The sequence below is a fragment of the Grammomys surdaster genome, unplaced genomic scaffold (genome assembly GCF_004785775.1).
Source record: "Grammomys surdaster isolate TR1022 unplaced genomic scaffold, NIH_TR_1.0 97, whole genome shotgun sequence".
Taxonomy (NCBI): domain Eukaryota; kingdom Metazoa; phylum Chordata; class Mammalia; order Rodentia; family Muridae; genus Grammomys; species Grammomys surdaster.
In genome coordinates, this window is record NW_021604576.1 from 18102075 (window position 1) to 18121100 (window position 19026).

The following is a 19026-nucleotide window of genomic DNA, read 5'->3' on the forward strand; positions in this document are numbered from 1 at the left end:
AGAGAGAGAGAGAGAGAAAGAAAGAAAGAAAGAAAGAAAGAAAGAAAGAAAGAAAAGAAAGAAGAAGAAATTTATTTTCTCTGTAGAAAAGTAGGCTGGGTGGAAGCATGGTGGAGGCAGAAGTTCTCTGACACAGTCACCAAGACCTAGCTCATTTCTTGACTAGACCTAAAGAGTGAGGAGGAGGGGAGATTAAAAATTATTTGGTATCTTTGCTATAGAAAATTTGGGAAAATACGGGTCATTGATAGCATTGTTGGTTTTGGCATATATTTATACATTTACTATACATTTTCCTGAAAGTGGCATACCTGTTAAAAGATAAGAAAGCAGTGGGATTTATTACCTTTTTTTACATCAACATAAAACTAAATACCAGTCTTTCCTCCTCAGAAATGATGACCGGGAAATTTTACTGGAATGTCAGAAAAGAATGCCGTCCTTGAAAACATTTACCTATTTAGCTGTCAAGCTGAATAAAAATCCAAATCAGGTAATTACGCAGTTTTTATATTTTTTATCAAATCATAAATTATTGCTGCCTGATTTACTTAGATTTATTAATTAATTTACTTAGTTTTATGCTGGGGATTGACCCCTAAACCACATGCATTGCTACCATTGATCTTGATTTTGATCACTACACCCGAGTGGTGGGACTAAAGATGTGTAAAATCCATGTCTGAGAAGATCTACTTTTCTTTAAAAGTTCATATAAAACTCAAAGTATATTCTATTTATGAAACAGTTTAGAAACATCAGTTATGTCCCCAGCCCCACATTTAATTTTTAACCTACCAAAAGATGTTTATTGGCTAACTTGCTTAAAAATTCTGCTTCCTATAGTACTATTAAGTTTTGTGTTTGTATAAAAAATGACAAAAATGATCCTGATCCCCCATTCAATGTGTTTACTTCATTTCAAGGAACTTGATAGTGGTATTTACTTATTAATTAAATAAGATTTTGTATTGAGAATTAAAAGGAGTGTGCCTGAGTGTGTGTGTGTATGTGTGTGTATGTGTGTAAAGAGACTGACTGACTCTGACGAGCCTTGAGTAGCCCTTGAACTTACTGCGGAGCCAAAAATAACCTTGAGTTTTAGATCTTCCTATCTCCCTCAAGATACTAGGGATTACAGGCATGCACACCATGCCTAGTCTATGTAGTACTGGGGAATAAACTCCAGCCTTGTGCATGCTAGGCACCACCCTGTCAAATGAGATATGTCCTCAGCTCCAAAGATGTTTTATTTTTCTAAACATTATTTTATCTCTTTAGCATTTAATGTAATTCTGTTTGTATATGTTTTATGAAAGTATTCATCAAAGTCTTAAAAATGAATATATTTGTAATCATTTTTTTTCAGGTTTCAGAGCGGTTCCAGCAGCTGAAAAAGCTCTTTGAGAAGTCAAAATGCAGGTAGTAGTGGGTCCATCACAGGAGGCTAATGACGTAAGTGCTAGATCCTGCCCTTGTACATGTAACAGCTTTCGTCATTAGAGATCACAGTAGTTGTGTAAAGATGGTTACAGTAGCTAATGTCTCCTTATCTGCAGGGCTGTTATAGTGAGCACCAGTGAAGATCAGATGAGTAGGGCTGGCCCCTCAGCTTAGCTGTTGTGGATAAGTCATTAATTGCTGAAATCCATTATAATAACTAATGAGGTGTCAGGAGTGCTGGAGATCAATCTCAGTGCCTTGTGCTTACTAGGCAACTATTCTACCACTAAACCATACCCTATCACAAAACATTTTTTTATAGACAAAGAATAAAAAAACAGAGCAATGTTTTATAACCACTGGGTTTATTATGTAATCTGGTCCCCCTACCCCCACCCCCCAGGGTCTCACTATGTAGCACCATCTGCCTTGGGTCTGGCTGTGCAGACCAGCCAGCCTGTCCTTGAACACAAGAGGTTTGCCTGCTATTTCCTGAGTTGGGGATTAAAGATGCATGATACCATGTCCGACCTCACTTTTTTTTTTTCTTTTTAAATGTATGTTTTGCCTACATGTGTATATATATATACTGTGTATATGCCTGGAGCCCAAGGAGACCAGAAGAGGGTGTTAGATTCCCTAGAACTGGAGTTGTGATCTACCTTGTTGGTTCTAGAAATCTAATTTGTGTCTTTTTGTTTGTTTGTTTTTTTGTTTTTTGTTTTTGTTTTGTTTTTTCGAGACAGGGTTTCTCTGTGTTGCCCTGGCTGTCCTGGAACTCACTCTGTAGACCAGGCTGGCCTCAAACTCAGAAATCCGCCTGCTTCTGCCTCCCAAGTGCTGGGATTAAAGGCATGTGCCACCACTGCCCGGCTCTGTGTCTTATAAAAGAGCAGAAAAATGTTTTGTGAGACAGGCTCTCTCTTTGTAGCCCTGCTGTCCTGGAACTCACTATGTAGACCAGGCTGACCCGAATCTCACTGAGATTCTCCTGGCTATACTCTTGGAGAACTGGGAGTAAAGGTGTATACCAGCACCTCTGATGCCATCTCTCCAGCCCTCAAGCCTCACATATTTCTTTTTAAATATAAAAAATGTGTTCATTGACATTAATCTATTGTCATCTACATACATGACAAGATTAACTTTAGTAAACTATTGTACTGTTAGAAGTCATGTTTTCTTGGTTTCTTTAGTTTAAGCCATGTTATGTAGGTTGATTAAAGCAATGATATTTAAATTATCAGCAATTTTTTTCTGCAACATCTCAGACAGTTAACTATTTTGTGTTTTGTGGGGTTTGTTTAGATTCATTTTATTTTAATTATATGTATGCTTGTGTGTCTGTGTTGGAGTTTGTACATGAGTGCTCGTGTCCTTGGAGGCCAGAAATTTCATAATCACCTAGAGTCAGAGTTGTAGGTGCTTTTAAGCCACTCAATGTTGGTGCTAGGAACTGACCTTGAGTCCTCTGCAAGAGCAGTAAATGCTCTTTAACTAGTGAACCCTCTCTCCAGTTTTTATGGAAGGAAAAAAACTATTATAGTATTTAATGTATCATTGTATTTTTCAGTTTGTCATCAAAGTTATTGAATGCAAACATCAAATTTTAAAACTTGACATGGTGGCACATCCATATGGTTCCTGCACTTGGGAAGCTGAAGCAGGAGGATCTGCTCAAGTTTGAGACCACCTTGAGCTGCATAGTTCAAGGATAGTTTGGGCTATGGTGTAAGACTCTGTCTCAAAGAAACAACAACAAAAAAAACCTACCTCAAACAAAATCCAGTTTTTAGTTAAGCTTGATTTGATTTAAGTCTAAATGGAAATTTTATTGGGTGTTTTTAAGATGGCTCAGTAGATAAAGGCACTTGCTGCCAGGCCTGATGACCCGAGTTTGATCCCCAAAGCCCACTTGGTAGAAGGAGAAAACCAACTCCTGACCTAAAAAGGAAATATATATATATAAATTATATATATTTATATATAAATTATATTTAATATAGCATATTAAGTATAATGTTATAATATATATGTATTTATATATTTTTTTCCCTTTAGTTGCTCCCATGGCTAGCATGATAGCACATATTGTGGGTTATTTCATTTTTAGCTATGTCTGATCCCCACTCCCCTTCCAACCCATACCATTATAGCTTCATTTAATTCTTGGGGGCAAAAACCAGTATATTAGTAATTAGCAAATTGATTCTGTATAAACCAGTGTTATAAGTTTAGCTGATTTAGAAGGTAACAGGATGAAAGTCAGTGTGTATCAGAAACCCCCCAGGCATGGTGGCACATACCTTTGCCCCCAGCAGCACTTTGGAGGCAAATGTGAATTTGAGGCTAGCCTGGTCTGCAAAGTGAATTCCAGGACAGCCAGGGCTGTTGCACAGAGAAACCCTGTCTCAAAAAAAAATTACAATTATAATATCAGTATTTTTTTCCATTACAGATGAGTTGCTGGATTTCATGGTGCCTCACTGATAATTCTTCTACACAGAAGCTTCAATTCCTCATGTTTTAAATGGGGAAGTAGGTGGAGGTTTTGTCTCCGTTTTGACGACTAGATGATCATCTACTTTTTGGTTTTTGGTTTTTTTTTTTTTACTTTCCTGGTCATTGTGCTTGGCTTATTCAGATCAACAGTCTGATTCACTTACCTGTTATTGGTCAGAATATTTATTTTTAATCATTAAAAGTTGTTATCAAATGAAAGAATAAAAGCAACCTCGATGTAATACTGAAACCTTAGTTTTGATATTGGATGAAATAACTTCTTTAGATTTTAAAAAACAATTTTGTAGCGTTTTAAATGTAATGACTATTTAGTTCACCTTTCTATTCATTTTTGTTTTTATAATTGCCTCATTTTGGAAAATTGTGAAATAATTTAAATAGTATATTTGTATATATGTGTAATTATTGTGATGTAAAATACTATAAGTGTTTGTGTCTGTGTGCATGTATGCACATGAATGGTTTTGCTAGCCAAGGGGTTTTTTTATCTATATAAAATATTTTGTATAAACTTTCCTTTCAGTTGGTCATGTATAATAAAAACATGTAAAGTCCTGTTTTATTTTTATTAGTATGCTTCTTTTATTGTGTTTCGATGATTTCTAAAGAGGTAATATTTCAAGGGAGAGTTGGGAACTCTTTGAAGTATTTCAAGATGAGGGTGTAACTAGCTCAGTTACTGAGGGTGGCTTTATTAAATTCTGTTGCCATTGCCTGCTCTCTCACACCATGTTTTGATAGAGTGAACCCTGCTTCTGCAGATGTCTTCACAAATATATTAAGTCATCACAAAAAGTGATGATTTAGAGAAAACTAGTGTAAGTATTGATTCAGCCTGAATATCTCTTTCTAGTCTCATGAAAGTGCTGGGTTACAATCTGGTCCCTAGACTTCAAAGTAGAGCCTTTCCCATTGCTCTTTCTCCTAGGATGTCCAAGAGGGAAGTCTTAATGGTAGATAGAAACTTGAAGAATGAGCTGGTTTTGTAGTATGAGACGTCTCCTTTCTTCTCTGAGCATCTAAACTGGAGGTCTGGCTTTGGATCATCTTCCAAGGCATCATGTCATCCCTACCACTAGGTAAATGAATTCACAGAGTAAAATGATGACAAAGAGATGTTACTGGTTCAAAAGAAACAAACCAGACTAATGAAGACCTTTGGAATTTAGAGGAAGGTAATAAGCATTGAAAGAAAAGATTTTAAAGCAAGAATGATAAATAGAATAATCCTTCATTTAAAGTATTTTTAAAATGGCGGCTGGAGAGAGTTAAAAGCTTGTCTTAGAGTTACTATTTGTTATCAAACATCATGGCCAGAGCAAACTGGGGAGGAAAGGGTTATTTCACTCAAAGCCATATAACAGTTCATCATCAAAAACAGTTAGGGCAGGAACTAAAACTACATTAGCAAGAGCTAATGCAGAGGTTCATGAAGACTACTGGTTTGTTCCTCATGCCTTCCTCAGCCTGGTTTGGGCTGGAATCATAATTGGCTGGGCTCAGCATATCTATCACTAATTTAAAAAGTGTACAGGCTTATTAACAGCCCTATTACAATAGAGACAATTTCTCAGTTGAGGTTCCGTCCTCTCAGATATATTAACATGTTTCAAGTTGACATAAAACTAGCCAGACCACTGCTCTTGAAGACCCAAGTATGGGTTCCAGCAAGTAGATGGCTGCTTAGGAACCAAGCAGTGTTGTTGCATGCTTTTAATCCCATTACCTGGAAGGCAGAGCCAGACAAATCTCTGAGTTGAAGGCCAGTCTGGTCTACAGAGTTAGTTTCAAGACAGCAGGGCTACACAAAGAAACCCTGTCTCAAGAAACCAAAAGACTAAAAACATGGCTACTTGTGATTGCCTGTAATTGCAGTTCCATGGGATCCAGGCCACTTTCTGGTATCTATGGGATTGTGCATGCATGTGGTGCACCTAAAAATGCAGGTCCACACATCTACATCGTGATGGACACTTTGAATCCTAGCATTTGGGAGGCAGGAGGCAGTCTAAATTTGGGCCCAGTCTCCTGAATATATCAGATTCCAGGACAGCCAGGGATATAGTGAGATGCTGTCTCAAAAAAAAAAAAAAAAAAGTACTAGAATAACTTTTGAACCAAAACTTCCTTTATACAAAGTATTAAAATTGTCTTTCTAAAGTGAAATCATAGGTATACAGTTGTAGTCACTAAGTAAACTAAGTTAAAAGCTATACAATAAAGAGAAACATCAATGAGGTGAATGTATGAATGAAGACAATACTGAATTCTCCCGTTTCATAGAGCATCAAAAACCACCAATTTTTTAGTCCTTTTCTTGTACATTATTCTGTATCCACATTATCTGGATCCCTGGATTTTATTTCATTTTTGGTGTGACACCATCCACAAATATTTATCATTGGCTGCTGCTTTGGGGTTTGAACGCCTTTCTGAGTGTCCATTGTTAGTGCCTACACAACTGGAAGAAGTGTCCCTTCTCTGCACTTAAAAGTAAACTTGTATCTACTTACGTTCTTTATGTGGGTTTCGGAGATTGAAATCAGTTTGCCAAACTTGTGGGAAAGCATCTTTTACCTGCTGAGCCATCTAGATGGTTCTTTCACACACACACACACACACACACACACACACACACACACACACACACACACACACACACACACAGAGAGAGAGAGAGAGAGAGAGAGAGAGAGAGAGAGAGAGAGAGAGAGAGAGAGAGAGAGAGAGAGAGCGCGAGAGAGCGAGCGCCAGGCGTTAAAGCCACAATTTTAATCCCACTCCTGGGGAGGCAGAGGCAGGCGGATCTCTTGAGTTCAGAGGCCAGCCTGGTCTACAGAGCGAATTCCAGGACAGCCAGGGCTACAAAGAAACCCTGTTTTGAAAAACTGGTGAGTGTGTGTGTGTGTGTGTGTGTGTGTGTGTGTGTGTGTGTGTGTGTTGTATGCTACACGTGCAACATGTATATACATGCCACAGAGGCCAGAAGAGGGCGTTTTATCTCCTGGAAATGGAGTTACAGATGATTGTAAGCTGCACTATGATGGTATTGGGCTTCTTTTCTGTAAATGCCCTCTCAATATGTTTTGTTTGACATTATTATAGGTTTAACTTGTTCATGGCTTTCATATTAACAATTTTTTTTATTTTTTTATTTTTATTTTTGGTTTTCCGAGACAGGGTTTCTCTGTGTAGCCCTGGCTGTCCTGGAACTCACTCTGTAGACCAGGCTGGCCTCCAACTCGGAAGTCCGCCTGCTTCTGACTCCCAAGTGCTGGGATTGAAGGCGTGTGCCACCACTGCCCGGCTCATATTAACAATTCTTATATTTTTGGTTGTGAGCCTAGCCTTTAACGGCTGAGCCATCTCTCCTGCCCTCATATTAACAATTCTAATTTTGTGCACTCTACAGTTTTTTCCTGAATCGTTATTACTATTGGGTATATGTGCGGGGTGTGTGTGTGTGTAGGCCCGCATGAGACATGGTGCACAAGTAGAGGTCACTCTGGGGGTTGGTATATCAAACTCAGGGCATCAGGCTTGCATCACAAGAGCTTTTAGCTAACTAAGCCATCTCACTGGCCCCTACTCTCCTTTTTAATTAAGCAATTATTTCCAGTATTTGTAAGAATACATCTAGGGCCAGTTTCCCACAATGTTACTTTTTTATGGGCAACAATCTTGGACAGCGAATCCGCTTATCGTTCACATAGGACCTGTGTTGATACAGAGTAAGTCACTGTGCGCTTAGGTCTCACGAGCCTGCAGCTTCTCGTTTGGGGACGTCCGTTTCACTCACGGTAGGAGGACGGCCCCCCACCAGTCAGCCGGCAAACCACAAAAGCTATTTCCGCTTCCCTTCCTATTTGCAGTGGCGCGTAGTGACGTATTTCCGCTGATGTGGGCGTGGCAGCAGTCGCGCCGCCGCTGTCTGATGACGCAAACATAGATTCCTTCACCACGTGTGTGTCCGCTTGCCAGTTCTAGCAGGTCTCCTCGCGGTCGTGGGTTTTCGGTGGTCACCCCACGGCCCTGTGGCCGCGGCCGGAGGCTATGGAGCACCTTTCTGTGGAGCTGGTAGCTGGGCCGCTGCGCCTAATCGCCACCAAGAACGAGAAGAGCAGCGGCGAGCTGAACAGGTTCCTGGCCAAGTCGGTGAGCATGGGAGAAGGGAGGCGGGCCCGGGTCGGTGAGCACGGAATCCCGAGAAAAGGCCTTTGTTTTTCGGGGTCAGCTTCCATTTCCTCGCCTCCTGCCCGACGCTCAGGCCGTGGTGGAGAGCATACCCTTACGGAATAAAAGCAGTTGACTTTTCTGCGAGACTGTTTCTGTCCGCCTCCCCACCCCCGAAAACACGTGCATTGCCTAAGCCAACTTACCTTTCCCCACCCCTCGTTTGCTTGCAAGTATGTTTTTCTTTTTTACTTTGGTCCTTCTGTTTTGCCCATTGACGAACATCGGTAGTATTTCTTCTGGGTGTCTCAGTACACCACTGAGGAGACACAAAAATCTTGTCTCTACACCAGGGGAGTTCGCATCTCCTTCGGAGTCGATTCATAACAAACAACAGAAGGTCAACACAAGACAGTTAACATTAGGAATTGCGAGGTGAAAGATTTTATTTTTATTTTTATTCTTATTCTTTTTTTGCCAAATGGGTCTTGCGTTTTCAAGAGCCTTTCCTTATTGACTACTGCCTGAGTTGAGCATCCTTACTAGACAACTTTTCAGTTTGCGTTTTAATTTCCTTTTAAATTTCCCTACCTGCTCCGTCTGTAAGCTTGAGGCCATAGAAACATGCTTTTAATTTTGTAAAACTCATTCGGTCAGGAGTACAGTAAGTACATATACACTCCATCGTAATCAACAAAAATGTATCATATCCAGTGGTTCTCAACCTGTGGGTCACTTGAGACCATCGGAAGACACATATTTACATTACGATTCATAACAGTAGCAAAAATTACGGTTATGAGTTACCAGTGAAAATAATTTTATGATTTGGGGTTCCACAAAATGAGGAACTGTATTAAAAGATTGCAGCATTAGGAAGATTGAGAATCACTGGTGTAGATTAAAGAACCTTGCCATTTGGAGCATCGTAGAATTCGCCTGAGAAAATTCTGAGAGTTTTTTTTCTGAGATGTTGAATCTACGGTCTGTCACTGAATTATACCCTTAGCCAAAAGGCATCTTGTCTATTTGTTTTTCCTTTTGAGACAACATCTCTATTATGTAGCTCTGGATGTCTCCGAATTCACTGTGTAGACCAGGTTGGCCTCGAACTCACAGAAATCCATAGACTGCTGGGATTCAAGGCAGGCTTCAGAACCCACTCGGCTCAAAAGGCATTTCTGATACTAAATTGAATTTGAAAAGCCAGACTTAGTGGGATACATCTCCTGGATTTCTGGCTAGTGGCTCCCTTACCAAAGTTGCTGTAGGTAGACTCAGCATGAGTAGGCAGTCTAGAGAGAAAACAGTTTTTGGTGGGTTGTGTGAAAGAAGAGGATAGTTGGTTTAGATGAGCTGACCTTGTGAAAGGCTCTTGGATTATGTATTGTTTGGATAGGATTATGTCTTGTTTAGAGTGTAGATGGTCTAGTGGGTGAGCATTTGCTTAGCATACAGGACATCCTAGGGTCAACTCTTATCATCTAAGGAGATGCTTATGTTTTGGATGTGGGGTTGTATTTCGGGGGGGGTGGATAATATTTTAGGGACACTAACACATACATATAAAAACCATGCAGTGTAAATTCTGAAAATAGTATAGTAATGCCACAGAACTAGAAAGCTTCCTTGACTTAAGGAGTTGGGACCTTGTCGAATACTAGCCAGTCTCAGGAATCTTTCAGATTTGTCTGTTTCTCTGTTGGATAATAGCTTACATATTTTCATCCAAGGTTGTTTAGTGTTTATATTGTAGTTCTTTTTGTGTTGAATTTGGTAGTTCTAGTACTGAGAGTATAGGTATATACTGCCATGTTCATATGCACCCCTAGTTTTGGAAACAAAACATTTCATTACAGAGTAATACAGATGGGAAAACTTTGCCTCGAACTGGAATTTGAGATTTGAAGAAAGAAGGATTGGGATTGTTTTCTTTTTTTCTCCTGTTATCCCGTGACTATATCCTGATTCCAAGAACTGCCAGCTGTTGGTGGGAGGGTTGTGTGTATCATTCTGGGTATTAAATCCAAGGCCTCACATTGTACCACTGAGTGAGTTTGTGTTTTCAGACAGCATCTCATGCTGGCCTAGAATTTGCTATATAGTCTAGGTTGATCAGGAAATAACAGAACCACCTACCTCTGCCTCCTGAGTGCTGATATTAAAGGCATGTGCCACCCTGCCTTGCCTTGGTATTACTTTTAAAAAAATTACTTTTTGAGACAAGATTAAATGTAGTCCAGCCCGTCCTCCAACTTGCTGTATATTTAAGGGTGACCTTGAATTCCTCATTATTCTTCATCTATCAAGCACTGTGATTGTGGGCGTGTACCATGGGCTTACTTTTCAAGGTCAGTATGCATTGTTACTGCAACTGTAATGCTTCTTCTACATTGACCACTGTCGGCATTTACATTATAGAGAGCAGAGTGTTTAATATGATACCAAGCATAGGTACAGGGGCATAACTATAGATTTGTTCTTTTTTACTTTAAAGGTGTGCTGTGGGGAGAGGGAGAGAGAGAGAGAGCACTCTCATTCATTCATGCATATGTGTATCTGCCTGCCTGCTAATTTTAGGTGCACATGGAGGCCAGAAGAGGGCTCTGATTCTCTAGAGCCCTAGTACAGGACACAGAGATCTGCCTGCCTCTTCCTCCTGAGTGCTGGGATTAAAACCATGCAGCACTTCCCCAGACAAGTTACTTAACTTCTATCTCTGTTTCTTGATTAAATATATATAGTGGTTTTAAAATAGAATAGTTGTCAAAAGTAATTATAAGCAGGGTTTCTAGGCTGGTGAAGTGTGTCAGTGAGTGAGTCCCTACCTAGTATGCTTTAGCGTTGACCCCTAGTGCTATCACAGCAAAACAGTACAACTTCCAGCAGTATCAACAACTCAGGCCTGTGCTCTGCAGGGGCAGGGAGTTTAGGCTCTTCTAACTTGTCAACCACAGGTAGCATTTATGTATGTATGTATGTATGTATGTATGTATGCTGGGTTCCAACTTTGTGGCCTAGATTAGCCTCAACATTTTTCTTCAGTTTATAATCTGTAAAATGGGGACGACAGTCTCTAATCTATGGGTTGGGCATAAGGAAGAATACATGGAGGATTATAAGTGTCGTGGATAAAGTGTTTGCTAGTTGAATGAAAAACCTGAAATAAAAGGAGTGGGAGATGACTCCTAAAGTATGGAGAAGATTTTGATTATACATCTATAAGGGGAAAGCAGGCAGGGGAAGAGTCCAGGCTAAATGCCTCTGGAAGGGGAGGGGGAGGGAGAACAACAAGGAGATGCTGATTAAGAGAGGCACCCTGAGTTAGGTGGTTAGGTGGCCAGAGACTGGTACATCTAAAATGACTGAGTTACATGGGAACCAGGCTGGGGGCAGGGCTGCTGGGAGGAGCCACAGCTTGCTTGCTTGCTCACTCTTAGGTTTGAGGCCTATAGCAAAGGAACTGAATTGGTTGCTCAGCTTTTTCTCTTTTTCAAAACAATTTCTGTGTGTAGCCCAGGTTGTCCTGCCTCTGCCTCCAGTGCTGGGATTACTGCGCCACCACATTCAAAACTCGTTGCTCAGTTTTGATAAGGAGCATCTGAATCACCCTAAAAATGTCTTTTCTGTTTATTTAATTTTACATTTAATGTGTGCAGACAGCTTATAGGGTGTTCTCTCCTTTTACCACATGGATACTGGAGATTGAACTCAAGTTGACCACCTTGGTACAATTGACTTCACCTGCTGAGCCATCTCACTGGCCCAGTATTTGGTAGTTTAGTCAGTGTCTTGAGCTTCCCTCAGACTAGTATGCATGTTAACCACCTAAATAAAACTCACTCAAGCTTTGCGAAAGAAAAGCAAGAATGTAGATACCCATGAGGCTTCTTCAGCATCTGTCATTTTGCAAAGAGGCAGAATTTCCCAAGAATACAGTTACCTGGGTGGTCTGGGTAGACTTGGATTTGGCAGCAAATCCTTGAACATTCCCTGCTTAGTTGTTGTTCTGGTAGCCAGGAGATGGGATCAGAGATGCTCTGGCTTGCAAGCTGGGGCTACAAAAAGAGAAAGTCAATTATATATAGTTAATTGTCCTGTGCAACTGCTGCCCCTGCATGCTCACACTATTTATATGTGTTGGTGAGTGAACCCCTTAGGGCTTCATGGATGCAAATTAAGTACTCCATCAACCAAGCTACTCCCCAGCCCTAAGTTTTGTTGTTGTTTTGAGACTTACTATATTGTCCATTCTGGTGTAGAGCTCCTGAGCTCATTTCATTCTGGTGCCTCAGCCTTGTGAGCAGCAGGAATTGTAGGCATGCACTGTTAACTAGCTTTCCCTCTCCTTCTAGTTTTCGTACTCTGCCCCTCCACCTTACTATGTAGCCCAGGCTGGCTTAACCTGTAGTTAAGCTGTAGCCTCAGCTCTCTAGCTTTAGGGAATACAGGCATGTGCCACTATGCTTGCCCTTATTACTTCAATTTTATTAAGTAGTTTTGGTTATGGCAGGGAATTGAGGAAATTTAGGATAGCACCAGCTTAGTAGTTCAATGTGTCTGCCAAGGCTGGGGATATAGCTCTGTAGTAGAGGGCTTTGATTCACAGCACTGCAAAGTAACAGCTTGTATCTACCAAAAATAATAGGAAAATCCTGGCCCCTAATATTTAATGTCCTTTGGAAATAGGGCCTTTGAGGTCATAATAAAATTATCCTAGTTTCTTTTTGTTGTTATTGCTGTGATAATATACCCTGACAAAAATAATGCAATGGAGGAAGAATTTATTCTGATTCACAGTGCATTGTGTCTGGGAACTCACTTGAGGCACATGAAGCTGCTGGGCATATGTCCACAGCCTGGATTTGAGAGAATGAATGCTGCTTCTTAGTTCTCTCCATTTATACAGTTCACATCTGCCCCCAACTTAAGCGACTCTTCCCATATCAGTTAACATAACCTAGGTAATCCCTCACTGGCATTCTGAGAGGCTAACCTTGTAGAGACAAGTATGCTCAAAAGATGAGTCTAGATATGGTCAATTTGACCATACTAACCATCCTTCGCAAAAGTAAAAAATGAGATCAATAGAGTCTTAATTCAGCGTGACTTATTTTGTGAAAGGATGGAGAAATGGCATTGGTGATTCTGACAGAGACTGAGATTGGAGTGGTGTAGCTGAAAGCCCAGGAACATGCAGGATTGATAGCCACTGCCAGAAGCTATGGAGAGTGATGCTCTTGTAAACTTTTTTTGGGGAAATGTGTCCCTGCCACCACCTTGACTTCAGAAATAAATGAGACAGTACTGTTGGTTATTTTAAACCATCAGTTTATAATAGTGTTTTGGTAGTGCTAGAAAACTAATTTATTTTTCATAAAGATTTGTTTTAAGAGCTTTAAGTCCCTCCAAGATCACCAGCACATGCTCTTTGGCTTACAATGGAATATATATGATATTCCCATTGTAAGCTGAAAATAGTCAAAATAAAAGGATATACTTAATCTGCCAGATATCCAGATTTACTGGAAACACACTCAGAGCATTTATTAACTAATAGATGGATGAAATTATCCAGCATAAATCCTGTCTTAGAATAGTGTTGAAAGTAAAGAATAGTACTTTATGGATATACTTTTGCAGTATTATAAATACTAAAAACTTGTTAATCAAACCATTGTAACTTTTATATCCTTTTATATACCCTATGTATCTATGCAGAGAAGAAATACATGATTTATTTGTTTCTGGTACTGGGAATTAAGCCCACCCTCATGTGTGATAGGCCAAGTGTCTACCACTGGGCATGCCTCTAAATATATAGCTTTTTAGTGCTGCAAGGTATATACGTATGTATGTATGTATGTATGTATGTATGTATGTGTCCTTTTGATTAGCCCCATTCTCATACATAACTAGAAAAAGATTAGGTAAAATTGGTAAGGTTATTCTAAATACGGTATTTAGTTGGAGCTTAGACCATCACTCCCTGCCAACAGAAGCTGGGCTTACTGTATGTACATATAATAACATTACTTGGTGGTGCAGGGCTGGATGCAGTGGTGAAAAATTTAGGATTGCTTTGAGCTTATGGCCAGCTTGGGATACATAGCAAGACCCTATCTCAAACCAAACAAAGCCTAACAAACAAAAAATCCCCAGAATGGAACCCCTTTTTTGATTCAGGCTCTTGTTATGTAGCTATGAAGCCCAGGGTGACCTCAAACTGTAGATCTTCTGTCTCAGACTCCTGAGTGCCTGGATCACAGGCGTGTGACATCATACCCCTTTTTAAAATGGTCTCTGAGGAACACTTGCATATAGTTAAAAAGTGCGGTTACCTCTCTGTGTCCTGGCCAAATCTGTTAAATTTCTTTCCCTTTGAGTGGTAGTTGTAGAAACTGTAACTGGTCTATATAGTAGCAGTGTGACACCTGACCCCCCCCTTCTCAATTGTCTTTTGTATGCTTATAGATTTCCTGAGACCACACACTAGAATTTTGTGGTTTACCTCCTCATATTTCTTTAGGTGTGGTTGTTCATGGCTTTGTTTTGCTAAATTTTAGGTTGGTTTTCTCTCTAGGAATTAATTTTATCTCCGTTGTTTTTAGGAATTGAGCACAGAGCCCATTGCATGCTAGGTACCAACTCTATAACTGAGCTGTATCTAAGCTACACCCAGGCCTTGCCTTCATATATATTTCTTAAAGATGTATTCCTTTATGTCTGGAAGTAACCACAGTATTATGTTTTCATTTATGAGGAGCAAAGGAGATGAGAACACTGGACAGTGTTGAGGCCCTGCAACATTTCCTGTTTGGCTGAAGTTGCATATCATTTATAATAGAATCCCAAGTATTGGTTTTCTTGTGTATAACCTCTGTAGACTGGCGCTTTCTGTAATAAACTCTAATCTTTTATTGTAACAAAACCATACTTTGTTGTATTATAAAGTCACTTAAGAAATTTAGAAATTAGTGTTTTGATTCTAAGCTAGTGTTCTGACCTTTCTGGTACTAAAGAGTATGGTTTACATCGACATTTGTCTTGATTCTCACGCAGGTATGGACACCTCAAGATCGCCAGTGCATCCTGAATGTCTTGGCACAGTTGCTCCTAGATAAAGATTATACCCTTTTGCTTGGTCGGCAGTTGCGCCCTATCCTTTTGGATTTGCTGGAAAGAAATGCTAAAGCCATTAAAACTGGAGGCCAAGTCAACCATGATCTGCATGAACGGCTCAGTGTGTCAATGAGCAAACTGATTGGTAGCCATCCTGACGTTCTTCCGTGAGTAGCCATTTGATTCATATTTCTCTCTAAGATAATGACCTCTTTTCTCAAGTTGAGTGGGGTGGGTCTTGCTGTAACCAAAGCACTTGGGAGGTTGAGGTGAAAGGCTTCTGAGCTTGTGGCCAGCCTCCAGTATACAGCAATACCTCTGTATTTATTTCTTTTTTTTTTTTAAGAGTCTTTAAATTTTATTTATTTATATATTTTTTAATGTAGGAGTCATGCCAGAACAAGGCATCAGCTCCCTTTATAGATGGTCATGATCCACCATGTGGTTGCTGGGAATTGAACTCAGAACCCCTGGAAAAGCAGCCAGTGTTCTTAAATGCTGAACCATCTCTTCAGACCCAGTTTTTGTTGTTGTTGTTTTGTCTTGTTTTAAGTTTTGTTGTTGTTTTTGTTTTACATTCAAAACATAGTGGCATAGAGGTCAGAGAACAAACAGATTGGGGCAGTTCTCTCCTTCCACCATGTGTTTCCTGGGAGTTGAATTCATGTGTTCAGGCTTGTTGGCAAATACATCTCCTCACCAGCTTTTACTGGATATCTAGTCTGACCTCAATCTGTGGTCCTCTCCTAGTCTATCAAGTACTGGGACTACAGGTATGTACCAGTATTCCTGGCTTAGCTGTCATGACATGTTTGAGAAAACAGCCATGATGTCCCAGTCTTCTCAGAGTCTGGCAAGGTGTGCTGATGAGGTAGATCTGAGGCTATATGCTTTTGGAGAAGCAGAAGGAAGCCACCTTAGAATGGAATTGTGGCAACTTGGAAGTCCCACCTCTAGAGAATGTGTTAGGAATATGTTAGAGAGTCATTAAGCAAATAGTTAATTTTCTGTTTTTCCACCAGCACCAAATTTGTCTTATTTTTGTTGTTTGGTTTTGGCCTCAAATTTCACCAGCCTCCACTGCCCTAGTGCTACTATTAAAGGCTAAAGGCATGTGCCATCCAACTCCCGGCAGCCACCCCTGGTACATTCTCTTCTCTGCTTCACGTCTTAGTCTTCTGTTTTTGTTTTTTGTTTATTTTTGTAATCTATTGAATTTAATTAGTGCAGCCTGTTGGAATGCTGAATGATCTTTTGGCTTAATACTGTACAGGTGAATTCATGACAGCAATAGCAATGCCATGTCCAGAAAACAGCATTACACAGCACCCCTCTCCATTTTCTGGTTCAAAGAAAAGCATGCTTATCTGACACTAACGTGAAAACTCCTGCCAAGGGCTCTTTCATCTATTATGCTATGGCTTTTCTTTTAGTCATGGGTATATTTCAGCAATGTCCATACCAGTCCATCATTGGAGAGCACCCCAGATCCTTCAAGATTCCAGAATGGACACAAAAAGCATGTTTAACAGTATAATAGGCACTCCAAATAATTAAAAATTCATGCTTGGGGATATGAATAGCCTGGGTCTCCATGGCCAGAGGAGGCGTGTCTTTCAGAACTAAGATTTCTATATATTGTAGTGATGTTACAGGCAAGACAGAAAATGAGGACACCCCCACCCCCAGCTCTGGTTTAAACTGTAAATTAACTAATTTAGTCTTAAGCAACAAATCTAAAACCCCTGGTAACATTTTCTCACACATATTTATTTTGTGAACATATTAGTGATTGTGTACACTGATGTATCGAGTGTACAATTAAAAACTGGCTGCCTAGTTCATATATAGATAAAAGCAATTCATGTTATATGCAACTATCAATCAACACAGTCACTTTAGAGTTTTTGTATGTTTTTTTTCTCTTGTGTTTTGATGCTGGCAATTTAACTTGAGGCCCTGTGCATGCTAGGTAAGTGTTCTGACACGTTAGTCTTCTCTAGTACTTTAAATCTATTTATAAAATTGCTGACTTTGAACTTAATGATTTTCTTTCCTTAACCTCCGAAGTTCTGGGAGTATAAGACACCTGATACTAATTCTTTGAGTCCTCTCTCTCCTTCTTCCACCACACAAATCTGAAAGTTTGCAATTTTGTTGCTGTCCTTGGAAAACCAGCTTTTAGTTACATTGGTTTTTATTATTGAACTCAGGGGTTTTTTTTCCTGTCAATTTGGTGTTTGTTTTCTTCTAATTTGAGATTTCATTTAAGATAAAACTTCCTAGTTAGTACTGCTTTGGCTGCATCCAGTAAATTTTGTTAGGTTGCAGTTTTAGTTTGCTGTATGACCAGGGATTTTTAAGTACATTCGTGTGTGTGTGTGTGTGTGTGTGTGTGTGTTGTGGAGGAGGAAGAGGAGAGATATTTGATGTAGGGATTGCATGTATGTGTGCCCATGTTTCTGTACCAGTATTTCTCATAGACTTTCCATAGATGAATGTATCTGCAGAAACCATTCAGCAGAGTGGAGCCCCACGCATGTTTCTCATAACCTCTCACCATGTCACCATGGAAATTAGTTTGGCTCTCTCCGCTCTCTCCTCCTCTTCCTCCGTACCGTATTTCCATTTTTTTTTTTTTTTTTGAGACAGGGTTTCTCTGTATAGCCCTGGCTGTCCTGGAACTCTAGCCTCAGAAGTTCACCTGTCTCTGCCGGTACTGTTATTTCCTATAAGAGGACTTCTTGTTCTCCACCTGTCACATAAGTTTTTCTTATTGATATATCTTGAACTTTGTGTTTTATCTGCAACTAACAATTATTATTTGTGTATGTTTGTGTTTGTATATGTGTGTTCTCATAAAGTTGTCCTCTGTATGCTTTAATTTGTAGTCTAAGCACCTGGTTTTGCCTCCCCCAGATTCAATTGAACATTTCTCGTTTGTTCCTCTTCTGTTTCTGTATGTGGCTCTCTTACACAACAGCATGTCAGGAAGAATGTTTTTGTATGTTTTTTGTATCTCTAGGTAGTAACATAGTATGTTCCTCATAGTGAGAATTCAGTACGTTTTCAGTGAGTACATTTAGTAATTACCACTCAAAATGTGCACTGCTTTGTGGGTAAAGCCTTTGGTGATTTGCAGATTCTCAACTGGTATCTCATGCCAGGGCCTGAGTCTTCAATCTGAAATGGCTTCCATCTTTAGGATTGTATGGCTTCAGCATTGTTCTCCCCACGTTCTGAAGTACCAAAAATTCTGTTAAGTTCTTCAGTCCTGTCCCTGAAGACAATTAGGCACTTGGCTGCTTCTACAGTCAATGAAGATGTTCATTCCTGAGTACAGATGGGCACTTGACTGCTCATACTAATGAGTGTTGATATTGTCTTCCCTCTTGAAGGTTTGCCCTGCGCTATTTTAAGGACACCTATCCAGTGTTTCAGAGACTCTTCCTTGAGAGTTCTGACGCGAACCCAGTGCGCTATGGACGTAGGCGGATGAAGCTCCGGGACCTGATGGAAGCAGCCCATATATTTCTGCAGCACAGGCAGCCTGTTTTTCGGGAGCTCTGGGACTGGAGTGTGTGTGTCCCTCTCCTCAGGAGCCATGATGCTTTGGTGCGCTGGTAAGTGGCTTAGCTTGTGCTAACTTGGGAGTGGGAGTGGGGAAAGATAAAAGATATGGGTGTTGGGTTTATGGTGTTGCCTGTATGTTTGTTGGATCCCGGGAATTGCAGTTATGGACAGTTGTGAGCTGTCATATGGCTG

The 19026-nt window shown here is 40.2% G+C and overlaps 2 protein-coding genes and 1 pseudogene across 2 annotated transcripts in view; 2 read left to right on the forward strand and 1 right to left on the reverse strand.

Moving 5' to 3' along the window:
* Positions 1 to 2044, forward strand: part of Casp8ap2 (caspase 8 associated protein 2) — a 31407-nt gene extending 29363 nt beyond the window's left edge. The window contains exons 9-10 of the mRNA XM_028780913.1: positions 394 to 493; positions 1370 to 2044. Coding sequence (XP_028636746.1) covers positions 394 to 493; positions 1370 to 1426 — 157 coding nt within the window. The 3' untranslated portion in view covers positions 1427 to 2044. The remainder of the gene's footprint in view (positions 1 to 393; positions 494 to 1369) is intronic.
* Positions 2045 to 6243: 4199 nt separating this feature from the next.
* Positions 6244 to 6410, reverse strand: LOC114631714 (annotated as a pseudogene).
* Positions 6411 to 7981: 1571 nt separating this feature from the next.
* Positions 7982 to 19026, forward strand: part of Mdn1 (midasin AAA ATPase 1) — a 120310-nt gene continuing 109265 nt past the window's right edge. The window contains exons 1-3 of the mRNA XM_028779868.1: positions 7982 to 8121; positions 15202 to 15428; positions 18660 to 18884. Of these exons, the coding sequence (XP_028635701.1) occupies positions 8020 to 8121; positions 15202 to 15428; positions 18660 to 18884 (554 nt within the window). The 5' untranslated portion in view covers positions 7982 to 8019. The remainder of the gene's footprint in view (positions 8122 to 15201; positions 15429 to 18659; positions 18885 to 19026) is intronic.